Source organism: Chiloscyllium plagiosum, chromosome 20, assembly GCF_004010195.1.
Source record: "Chiloscyllium plagiosum isolate BGI_BamShark_2017 chromosome 20, ASM401019v2, whole genome shotgun sequence".
NCBI lineage: Eukaryota > Metazoa > Chordata > Chondrichthyes > Orectolobiformes > Hemiscylliidae > Chiloscyllium > Chiloscyllium plagiosum.
This window is the reverse complement of record NC_057729.1, coordinates 36,633,695-36,646,588: the sequence shown is the minus strand read 5'-3', so window position 1 is coordinate 36,646,588 and position 12,894 is coordinate 36,633,695. Positions and strand designations below refer to the sequence as shown.

Genomic DNA, 12,894 nt, shown 5'->3' with positions numbered 1-12,894 from the left:
ATACAGCGGACAGCTGAAACTGACAACCGGAAGCGGCAGGGACAGGCCACTATAAATGCCGGAGGAAACACCACAGAAGCGCTTCACAGGAGGCTCCCAAGCACTGAGGATGTCACCTAGACAGGGGACGAAACGTTTGCAACAAAAACTTCCAGCTCGGCGAACAGAACCACAGCATAAATTTAAAATAAAAGCACTAAAGTTTGGTAATCGTATCACTTAAAATAAATAAGAAATCAGTATGAATTACTTCATGGTGCACACCTTCCAGTGAAGACAGAGTCTCCATGACTTTAAATGTTAATATTAACTGCTGTTATGGAAACAAAACATCAGCATGATGGATCAACATGGGCGGTATTCAGAAACCCACAGCTGTGGCATTGAAATGGTTCTAGGTAGCATCAGTGACAATGACAGGGATGACATATAATTCCATCTTAATAACATTCATGAATATCTTTGTATTGATATCACACAGCGAAATGTAAATTTAAGAAACGATATTACTTGAAACAAAAGTTAATTCTGCTGAAAGAAACTGGAGGATATAGAAATCCAGCATAATCAGCTTCTGTGAGTCATGTGGACAAGAACATCCTAACTTCAATCTTTTTAGTCTCTCATATGTTCAATTAGTTGATCTCAGCTGAGCCTATACAATTGTTGTCAGTTTCCCAAGGGAGAGAGATTGGTGACTTCAGGATGGTATTGGCAGAGCTTCAGCGCGATAAAGAAAAGTACAGCCTCAAAATGTGATTTATATTTACAGAACTTAGCCTCTTTGTGGCAATCAGCTTCATCAAAACTAACAAGTTTTCTCTGTCCGATGATCCATTATTTCATCCTATATTCCTAAATATTAGCTTTAAATTTTTAATCACGTAAATTATTTTTCATAAGAGCTGCCTTACCTCTTCAGCAGTGGGGTGAAGTATATTCATGGTAAGGTAGGACAGAAAAATATGCTGTTTCTTTGCAAGCATGCAAAAATAAAGCATCTGTTTAAATTTAAATTTAAGTTACACAGAAGCAAATTTGAGCTTGCCAGTTAAACACTTTTAATGCATTGTAAAATGTTTGTAAATCCCTTAAAGCTTACTGCATGAAATTTAAAGCATTTGCCAAGCATTTTATTTCTATATTGCACTTGATAGTATTTTGTTCAGAAATTATCTGTATTTCTGTATAGTAGAGCTAAAATTCTGACAGTTATGCGACATGACTAACGTCAGTATTGAATTTCAGACAGAGATCAGTCCGTCTATTTTAGTGTAGGAATTGGGGGAAATTTAAAGTTGTGTATGTCAGTAGGAATTTAGCTCCTGATCCCAAAGTTAGTACTCAATGGTCTTGAATTGTTTTATAGTCCTGAGGCAGATGATGTTTGGGCTGCTCCATTCTATTGTGTTCATATTTTTTATTTGTTGTTTAGGCCTATTTTTGGCATTCTTAGCTAAATCCTAAACCAAAACTTTGTTATAATCCAAACCATGGCAACATATTACGTGGGCTAAATTTTCCATCCATTGGGCTAAGTAACATTGAGCCAGATTTTACTAAAACAGTAATGGTGTCTGACCAACATGTGTTATTAATGTGCAAATTTTCCAGCGACCTGCAAGGAGGAAAAGCTGCCCCGTGGGTTTCAAATCATCACAGTTGGTTGATTGATTTGCTTGCTCAATTATTAATGTCACAAAACTAGCACTTCCTGCTTTTGAGTTATGAATTGTTTCAGATTTTTTGAAGTGACAAAATAATCCTTGCTTTCCCTCTGTCATCCTTTGCCAACCTTCCTTTCCTTCTCTGTATTTCTCTTTCTGTGCTTGTGTTAACATTGAATTCACCCTGTATCAGTCCTTCCTTTTTTTGGTTCCTCTCAAAACACTAAATCTCATTGGTTAAGGGAATGCACTTTTTTCCTTTTCGTACAAAGGACCAGTGCAGTTGCCCTCACTGCAATTTTATCACTTTGCACTTGCAGCAAATTGCCTCATTGTGCCCAAGTCTCTTAATATCCTAATTTAAGTATGTGCTGTTGTTCATTCATTGTCAGGGTGAGTTGTACATCATTGCAGAAGTTCCAATACTACAAGGACTTCAATGGTCAAGGAGCAAGCCTGCTACCACCACTTCAGGGGAATTAGGGATGAGTAATAAATGCAGTTTACATCCTGACAACAAAAAAATTTGCAAGATGAAAAGCTTATTCAACGTACTACATAAAATGATGCAAATAGAAATGCAACTCTCTATTTTAAAGCCTATTTGTGCGGTAGATTTTTTTAAAGTCAAAACTGGAATTTAATTTGAGCATCCACCAACAATTTGTGTATAACTGATTAAGTTATCTAAAAATACAGGCTAAATCATAAATGCAGGCTTCACCTACTAATCACCTGAAATCTGTCTTTTGCCAAGCTTCCAGCTTAGTGTGAAACAGCTCTCATCAATTAACCCCATGCTTGTCACTGAAATCCCACCTTGCACCAACAGGAAGTGATGTAACCTAGTCATTTGATCCTTCCCTGTGGTCATTTATATCCTATCTGCTCCAACAAAAAGCTTAAATGTATGAACAGCTGGCATCATGAAGCAGCTGGAAAATCTGCTCTTCAGAACTGTTCGCATCATGGGTAACACTGAATTCATGTCATACAGAGGAATTCAATGCAAAGCATATTACTGTTCTCTTCAAAATTCACTTCAAAAATAGTAAAACTCACAATTACACTTGTATTGCAACCATGATTGGATTGTACGTCCATCTTTTGATATAATGACTGATTTTGTTTGTAAATAATACATTGTTCCTTGTATTTATAAAATCTATTCTGAAAAATGTTCATTTGCAATTTTTTTTAACTATACAAAAAAGCATACTGAATTGTTTTGACTACAGCTGGGAAAATCACAGGAGGTAGTGACGTCCATTCTTATGTAGACATGCTTCTCAGTGGGCCATGGTGCATATTTGCATGATGTTAATCAGTGCATTAATAATATTTCATAAAAGGCATACCTTGCACAATCATCTAATTGAAATTCAGGCGCTTCAATCTATCACAGAAATTAACCTGCTTTATTAAAACTGGTTACCATTATTATTTCTCATTTCATGTAACACAGAGAAAACTGTCAAGTGCATTAATAGTTTCTGTCCTGTTTGCAAATGTGAAGAATCATGATTTGTTGTACTTTTGGAATGGTAGATTTTCAGTATGTCCTATCTGAGATTAGTAGCATTAGCTCCCATTCACTACAGATTATCTGCTTGTATTGTTTTGGCAATGTATGTATTTGTCTAAGTTTTAAATAACCAGGGAGAAAGCTGATACAACTCATCCTTCCTTATAATTCTATTTCAAAAATGCCTGATCCATCTTTCTCATAGCTGAAACATACAAGTAATTGTGGTGACCTTGCATTCTGAAGTTATTGTTTTGCATTTCAACATGTAAAATTTTATTAAATCCCACACTTAAAATAATATTTAGAAATACTGCAGTTCATTTTGAAAGCATTAAGGTCTTCTTTTAGATCTGAGCCATTCAATTCAGTTTTAAGCACTAATAACTGGATATTTAATGAGGAGGCATGGTGGCTTAATGGTTAGCACTGCTGCCTCACACCGTTAGGGACCGGGTACGATTCTAGTCTCTGGTGACAGTCTGGTGTTTGCACTTTCTCCCTGTGTTTGTGTGGGTTTCCTCTGCTTACTCCAGCATCCTCCCACAGTATGCGGGTTAGGTGGTTTGGCCATGGTAAATTCCCTATAATGTCCAGGGATGTGTAGGTTAGGTGGGTTTGTCAAGGTAAAATGTAGGGTTACAGGGATTGGTCAAGGACTGGTTCTGAGGGAGTTGGCATGAACTCGATAGGCCAAATGGCCTACTTCCACACTGTAGGGATTCTATGCTAGTGCATTTATTTTTTGGCTGCTTCAGTTTCATTCCCAAAAGAACTGAATGGTTTATCTGTAAGCTTTTAAATTTCATTCTTCAGGAGTACTGACTATACCTTGCCAGAACAATGAAACTCAACAGATTGAAAATAATTTGCTGCATAGAATTCATTTACACTTATTGTTATGAGGACAGTAAGAATTTATTTACTGCTTTTCATTTTCTATTCTGCTGTATTAAATGACTGATACAAAATAAAAATGAAATACTCATAATGTTTCTTGATTTTAGGATGAAATTGAGGAGCTTCGAGCTGAAATGCTCGAAATGAGAGATATCTATTTAGAAGAAGATGTTTACCAGCTCCAGGAACTTCGTCAAGAGCTAGACAGGGCAAACAAAACTTGCCGGATCCTTCAATATCGGCTGCGAAAGACTGAGCGACGAAGCCTCCGAGTAGCTCAGACAGGCCAAGTTGACGGAGAACTAATCCGGAGTTTGGAGCAAGATGTGAAGGTATATGTGTATTCTTTAAACATTGTTTTCAGAATATTCTTGGAATACATTAAAGGGACTGGTATGGTACAAAGTTTAATTTGCATTTCTTAAATGTCATATCTTACTGTGTAGGAATCCTTCGGTGTAAAGTCTTCTCAGCCAATGTTTATTGCTTGAAGGGTGATTAGATGTGTTTTGTCAGGAAGTCGCATTGTCATGAATAAGTTCACAGGAATGCTTGCAAACGTCATCATTCACATTCAGCAATAAAGTGTCCCAGGACTCTGTACAACAACGTTGATATGATTAACTCAATGAGAATACATTTTCTTTTTTCAAGTAGCTGTTAAGTTTACTTTTCTATTGGAGCAATGATGCAGAGGTGTCCGTGTTGGACTGGGGTGGACAAAGTTAAAAATCACACAACACCAAGGTTATAGTCTAATAATTTTATTTGGTAGTACAAGCTTTTGGAGCACTGCTCCTTTGTCAGGTAGCCACTGAAAGCTTGTACTTCCAAATAAAGGCTGCTGGACTATAACCTGGTGTCATGTGACTTCCTACCTTTTCTATTGGAAACCAATTAGCTGAAAACCCAATTTTTAGAATGAATTAAAATTAAAAAGCAAAATCAGCATCATAATTATTCTGCAGCACTTCTACTAATGGTGATCTCTACGTCATTAGTAAACCTTTATAACATGAAATAAGTGAAATAAGCCCCAAAAGTTCTTAAACCCAACCTTAATTTAAAAAAAAAATTGTGGACAATTTTGAAGACAGTGACCACCGGTCTATTCAATATTTCAGTTCTGTTATTTAAACTTATAATGCTGCCTTCTAGGAGATTGCTCTAATTTCTCTACATATGCACTCTCACTCCTTGGATTTACTATTGAGGCAGGCAGTGCTTCATTTATAATTTTTGTGCACCATTCCCTCCATATCCAATATTAAAATGTCTCTTTTGACTCTTCAAATCCCATTCCCATTCATTGGGACATATATGTGCAAAAATCAAAAATACAATTATGTTGACAAGCTTTAGACCATTTAAACATTGTCAGTAACAATATTAATTACAATTTTTTTTCATACTTGAGGTCAAATGTCATGTTACTATCTAAAGCATAAAATACTTTTGAGATAAACAGTTGGCTAGGAGCCTAAATCTTTTATCACTTCCATTTATTATGCAACCTATTATCTTTTATTGTTACCCGTTATGCACGATGTATTCAGTAAATGCATAAGGAGAGACTAGGCCTATATACCTCAGAGTTTAAGAGTAAGAGATGATCTCATTGGAACATATAAAATTCTTAAGCAACTTGTCAAAGTAGGTATTGAGAAAATATCCCCAGTTGCTGAGGAACCCAGAGTACAGAGTCATAGTCTCAGAATAATGGATCAGCCATTTAGGACTAAGAACAGGAGAAATTTCTTCAGTCAAAGTGTTCTGAAGCTTGGGAATTCTTTTTACCCCAAGCAAGTTGTGGATGATCAGTTGGTGAGTATGTTCAAAACACAAGGTCTTTGGGTATTAAGGGATATGAGAATAGGGTGGAAATGTGCTGTTGAGGTAGAGGATTAGCCATAATCTTGTTAAATAGCAGAGCAGGCTCAAAGCGCCAAATGATGCTGTTAACACTTAAATTTTTTTCTAAGGCCTGAGGACTGAATAATATTGATCCTTTGGCCTCTTAGTTCAGACCTGCCCCACTGCCTGGAGGTGGGTTGATCTATCTTAAAAATGCAACAATGAGTACAGGAAGTTAGTGGGTATTCATTTTTAAGTGTAAAACTAATATATGTAAATGTTCCTCACTTCAGTCAGCGCATCACTAATCTTATTCTGTTGGTTACTAGCCAATTGTTTATTTTAAAAATATTTGATGCTTTAGATTACAACAGAATATTTGACCTCAAGTATGAAATTATATGGTCATTAAACTTTTTTTAGTAGTAAAGTTAAATGGTCTAAATTTTGTTACTTTGCTGGTGTATCTGATGTTTCCTGTTTGTATGTATATGTCCCAATGAATGGGATGGGATTTCAAGAGTCAAAAACTATTTTACAATTAGACATTTGTCCTGATCTATTTGTTTAGTAATACCAGCTTTAATTTTAACTTGTATGTGTTAATCTATATGATGTAGGTAGCAGCTCTTTAGGAGATAGCTATCAAGGATGCTTAATACCAATTTTATGTGTCACTGTTCATATCATAATTTTTGTTGTATCAGCCAGGCATTCCATTATCCTCACTGCTCCAAATGTTTCCCAAATGTATTATTCAATTAAACTGATTCCTTTTTTTTTGTTTATTTCCCACTTACACTCTTACTGGGAAATGTTGAGTTTAGGTTAGATAATTGGGGTAAAAATAAGTTTAGTGTTTTGCATTGAAAAGTGTCAGACAAAAACGAAACATGTGTGGAGGTTTATGTGTGTTAGTTATTTAAATGCATTTCAAAGTATTTCCCCTTGCGTGGTCCTGGCTTCCTTGGTAAAGGGAATAAGGTTTATTCAGGGAAAAATCCTAACTTTTAGTCCTTAGGAAGTTTTTGTCATCAATTCATCTGTTACCAACAAACGTTATTAGAATTAATGAAGTTCCAAGATGTTCCTTTTGGTCTCCCTCCTATAGCAAGGATGTTGTGAAACTTGAAAGGTTTCAGAAAAGATTTACAGGCATGTTGCCAAGGTTGGAGGGTTTAGGCTATAGGGAGAGGCTGAATAGGCTGGGGCTGTTTTCCCTGGACCGTCAGAGGCTGAGGGGTGACCTTTAAAGAGATATTTAAAATCATGAAGTGCATGGATAGGGTAAATAAACAAGGTCTTTTCCCTTGGCTGGGGGAGTCCAGAACTAGAGGGCATAGGTTTAGGGTGGGAGGGGAAAGATTTGGAAGGGACCTAAGGGGCAACTTTTTCACACAAAGGGTGCTGCATGTATGGAATAAGCTGCCAGAGGAAGTGTGAAGGCTGGTACAATTAGAACATTTGAAAGGCATCTGGATGGGTATATGAATAGGAAGGCTTTAGAGAGATACAGGCCAAGTCCTAACAAATGGGACTAGATTAAATTAGGATAGTTGATCGGCATGGACAAGTTGGACCAAACGGTCTGTTTCATTCTGTACATCTCTGTGACACTATAAGTCAGAAAATCACTCTGCTTTATTGTGACAGGAATGTCATTAATAAATAACACAAAATATTAAGCTGTTGCTGAAATGAAGCAAATTTGACTGCTTGAAGTGTGAAAATCTTAATAATGTAAATACAGCAACCCAAGATTGGTTTCTGACAACTAACACCCTTTTATTGCCTCAGAGCCATGAATTAGCATCTAACGATGGGCATGTTTGTACAGCACACTCACACCCCTGAGAACTCTGAGTCATATTAAATCCCGATTACTGCACTCGGCAATTATGAGTTGTTGCTTGTAGAAACTTTGGAAGGTTCTCTCAATATTTGTTTTGTGCTTATAGCAAAATGCCAGTTTTCATTAGTAGGGAATGATTCCTGTGAACTTATAACTTTGCCATTATCTATATCACAAGTAGAATTGTTTGCTGAGTTAATGGTTCTTTCTCTTTATACTGGAGATCACATTGGATGCCAATCATTTCTCCTGTGTCTCTTGGAAAAGCAGTTATTACAGTAGTATTGGAACCAGTTATACAGACTTGAAGCAATATTTTTAGAAACACAAGCAGTTATACAGGGTAACCATATAAATTACAAAATAAAGATTAAATCAGTTTAACAAGAAATCACAATTTTTAGTACAGTCTGATCATTTGCAGAAACTTTTGGATGAAACAGTCAAGCTTGCGGAATATGAAACTAAAGAGATTACAAAATATTACTATTTCTTTGTAAAATATTTATTGGACAAATATGCCATGAATCTCCAATCTATGGTGTTTAAATATGTAGAGGAAATTAAAACTGTGAATATGTGCCAAATTTAAGCATAACTCCTGTGTGCTATAGTGGAGTGCAAATAAAATGCAAAGTAGTTTGAGGCCAGGAATGATGTTTTAAATGTTCTCATGCATATTATTAGAACTTGGAAAAAAGAATTTTTTTCATTTTTGGAAACTGCAATTTTGTTATTAATACAAAATATTTTGGGAGAGAATCTATGATGTAGCAGCTTTGATCCTCTTTATATAACAACCTAACCTGCAATTGTCATGATTTTAATGTGTTTGAAGGGTCAGCTTTCTAACGCACAATGTCACCCAGTTTGAAGGTAATCATGAGTTTGCAGATGGAATTGGGAGCCACTCCTATTAAGTTTGAGTTTGATGCTAGACACTGGCTGTCCAGCCTAGCTCATTATTTCTTTGTCAAGGCATTCAACCATACATTTTGGTTTATTATTTTGGAAAGGTTCAGGCTAGCAGATGGAGTTCAGGTGAGATTGTGTTTGTTGAGAATAGTGTACCAGTCAATCAATAATACCAATGAAATAATAACCAAGATCTGAAGGCACAATGCAACACAGAAGATGTAGAACTTATTATCTATTTTTGCAGTGTCTGGCAAACACAGTTATTTGTTCAAAGTTTGGGCGAAGATTTGTAGCTCGGGTGCTCGTTGTTGTGGTTCTGTTCGCCGAGCTGGAAGTTTTTGTTGGAAACGTTTCGTCCCCTGGCTAGGCGGCATCATCAGTGCTTGGGAGCCTCCTGCGAAGCGCTTCTTTGATGTTTCCTCTGGTGTTTATAGTGGTCTGTCCCTGCCGCTTCTGGTTGTCAGTTTCAGCTGTCCGCTGTCGTGGTTGGTATATTGGGTACCCAGCACTGATGATGTCGCCTAGCCAGGGGACGAAACGTTTGCAACAAAAACTTCCAGCTCGGCGAACAGAACCACAACACAGTTATTTGTATATTGGACATGATTTATTTCAGAACTTACCAATTTCACACCAGAAATTTACATGTTGTTTCATTGAGTTATTGTGATTTTCTGCATGATGATAGGAACACCTTTTTTTCACTGCAAAATTTATTTCAATTTGAATTAATATGTCATTAGTCATTATTAGACTGTTGATTGCTTCGGACAATATGCTGCATTATTTTATGATTGGTCAGAGGAAGGTTTTTTCCAGTTAGGCCAACTCTGCACAGACCTGTGGTAGCTAAGTTCATCCATCCTCTGAAGTTTAAACTTCCATTAACAAAAACTTTAACTCAACTATGGTATGAACTAGATGATCATCTATTAATCATCACCTGAAATTAAGTTGAGAACAAAACTGGATATGACAAATATTAATGAGATCAAATCACAAGTTTTTGCCTTGGTGCAGCACCTAGAAATGTTAAAATAAAAACAGAAAATGCTAGAGAAACACACCAGGGCTGGCATCATCTGCTGAGAGAGAAACAGTTAACATTTCATGACTTCAGGACAGCTCAGCGTTAAATATTGATACTAATGAAACTTCCAATATCTTTTGTGGTGGGGAATTCCATAGACTGTCAATCCCTTAAGTGGCAAACCTTATAGAACATAGAACAGTACAGCACAGTACAGGCTCTTTGGCCCACAATGTTGTGCCAAGCTTTTATCTTAATCTAAGATCAACCTAATCTACACAACCCTCAATTTACTGCCATCCATGTGCTTGCTCAGCAGTCACCTAAATCACCCTAATGTCTCTGATCTGCTGGCAGTGCATTCCATGCACCCACCACTCTCTGCTTAAAGAACCTACCTTTGACATCTCCCCAATACCTTCCACCAATCACCTTAAAATTATGATCCCTCGTGACAGCCATTTCTGTCCTGGGGAAAAGTCTCTGGCTATCTGCTCTATTTATGCCTCTCATTACCTTATACACATCTATCAAGTCACTTCTCTTCCTTCTTCTGTCCAATGTGAAAAGCCGGAGCTCATTCAATCTCTCTTCATCAGACAAGGCCTCCAATCCAGGCAGCATCCTGGTAAATCTTCTCTGCACCTACTCTTGTTGTGGTAGATAGTACCTTTTAGGAATGACCAGGAGATGCAGAGAATTCCTCAAAATATAAGCCTTTACTTGCAAACAAAAGCTGTGGCCATCAGAGCAGATAACCCTGAAAGTCTGCAAACAGCAAGTGTATTCTAATGATTATGCTGTTCTAAAAGCCACACCATATCCCTCTTACATTAGTATAACCAATTGCACTCAGCCTACATTATATCTCCCTAACAAATCAGACTCTGCCACAATTGTTTTCTGGATTGCTGCAGACTACCACATTATGCTGTGGTCATCTTTCTTCACCTTTTTGTCACCTGACAGGCTGCAGTCACGCAAGGCTGACTCAAGCACGCAACCCAGACCTTAGGCTTGTGTAACATCCCAACATGTATTACTATGTGGTTATATATTCATATTTACCATACTCTAAAGCATCTACATCCTTCTGTTAAGTTTATTTTTCCTGAGATTCTTACACACTTGATGCAACTGCAACACGCCAACTTCTGTGAACAACCAAACTTTCGTTAAGCACAGTACAGTACAAACTTGCCAGAGGAACTATTAACACGCATCTCGCAGGGTATGTGGAGTTATGTAGAGCTCTTCCTGAACAAAGGAAACCGTCCTTCCTTTATACAAAGTCTTTACATCACAGTCAGTAATGCCCGCAAGACAACCCCCAGTCACTCCCCCACAGTCACATGTCACTCAAGACAGAATGCATTGACCACATCGTGTACAGAAACAATGTAATGTAAATTGTCTCTTAATGGTCAAATCTGTTGTGAATCGTTTCTTAATTACAGGGCGTCATCAGATTTCCAACTATAATGTTCTTATTAATTTCTGAATAGGAGATAATGACAATGTAAATGGCTCTGAATGGCAAGGAAATGGCCTTGGAAATGGCTCTGAATAATGGGAGATAATAATGTAAATTTCTTACATTCTACCTGCAAGAGAGAGACATCCCACTCTAGCCCCCAGGGCATTCAATTTCTTGCAGGTCAGCACTGCAAATTAACTCTTCAATACTTCCTATAATGAGGTGACCAGAACTGGACACAATATTTCAAGTGTGGTCTAACCTGGGTTTTATAGAGCTGCAGCAAAACCTCACGGCTCTTAAACTCAACCCCCCTGTTAATGAAAGCCAAAACACCAAATGCCGCCTTAACAACCCTGTCAACTTGGGTGGCAACTTTGAAGGATTTGTGTACGTGGACCCCAAGATCCTGCTGTTCCTCCACACTGCCTAGAATCCTGTCTTTAACCCTGTATTCAGCATTCAAATTCAACCTTCCAAAATTAATCATTTCACATTCATCCAGCTTTTAGGACAGAAGTGACAGGTTGAACTCCACCTGTCACTTCTCAGTCCAGCTTTGCATCCTGGCAATGTCTTGTAGCCTGCAACAGCCGTTGACACATCTACAACACCACTAATAATTTGTGTCATCGGCAAACTTACTAACCCACCTTTCCACTTCTCCATCCTAGTCATTTATAAAAACTACAAAGAGCAGAGGCCCAAGAACCTTTCCCTGCAGAGCACCACTGGTCACCGACCTCCAGGCCGAATGCTGTCCATCCACTACCACTTGCTGTCTTGTTTTGGCCAGCCAATTCTGTATCCAGACAGCCAAATTTCTCTGCATCCCATACCTCCTAACTTTCTGAATGAGCCTATTGTGGGGAACCTTATCCAATGCCTTGCTGAAATCCATATATATCTCATCCGTTGTTTGACCTTCGTCAACTTGTCTCGTCACATCCTCAAAGAACTCAATAAGGCTTGTGAGGCATGACCTGCCTGACTCAAAACCAAACTGACTATCTTTAATCAAACTATGTTTTTCCAAATAGTCATAAATCCTATCTCTCAGAATCCTTTCCAGTACCTTGCTTACCACAGATGTAGGACTGTATGGTCTGTAATTCCCAGGGATTTCACTATATCTGGTCTGGCCCTTGGGACTTATCAATCTTGATGCTTCCCAGATTTTCCAGTACATCCACTTTCTTAATTTCAACCTGTTGAAGCCTATTAACTTGGTCCACTGTGCTCTCACAATCAACAAGGTTCCCCCGTCTCGTGAATATTGAAGCAAAAAGCTCATTTAGGACCTCCCCTACCTCTTCAGACTCCAGGCACAAGTTCCCTTCGCTATCCCTGATCGGCCCTACCCTCGCTCTGATCATTCTCTTATTCCTCATGTAAGTGTAGAATGCCTTTGGGTTTTCCCTAATCCTTCCCACCAAGGCTTTTTTGTGCCCCCTCCTAGGTCTCCTCAGTCCATTTTTGAGTTCTTTCCTAGCTACCCTGTAATTTTCTAAAGCTGTGCCAGATCCTTTCTTCCTCAACCTGAAGTAAGCTTTCTTCTTCTTCTTGATGAGAATCTCCTCTTCTCTTGTCATCCAAGGCTCCTTCACCTTATCATTCCTTGCCTGACTCAGTGGGACAAAGTTATCCAAAACTCGCAACAAGTGCTCCTTA

The 12,894-nt window shown here is 38.0% G+C and overlaps 1 protein-coding gene across 4 annotated transcripts in view; it reads left to right on the top strand.

Moving 5' to 3' along the window:
- Positions 1–12,894, top strand: part of soga1 (suppressor of glucose, autophagy associated 1) — a 102,168-nt gene that overhangs the window by 4,869 nt on the left and 84,405 nt on the right. For all 4 annotated transcript variants that reach the window (XM_043710554.1, XM_043710553.1, XM_043710555.1 and 1 more), the window contains exon 2: positions 4,200–4,424. In XM_043710554.1, coding sequence (XP_043566489.1) covers positions 4,200–4,424 — 225 coding nt within the window. The remainder of the gene's footprint in view (positions 1–4,199; positions 4,425–12,894) is intronic.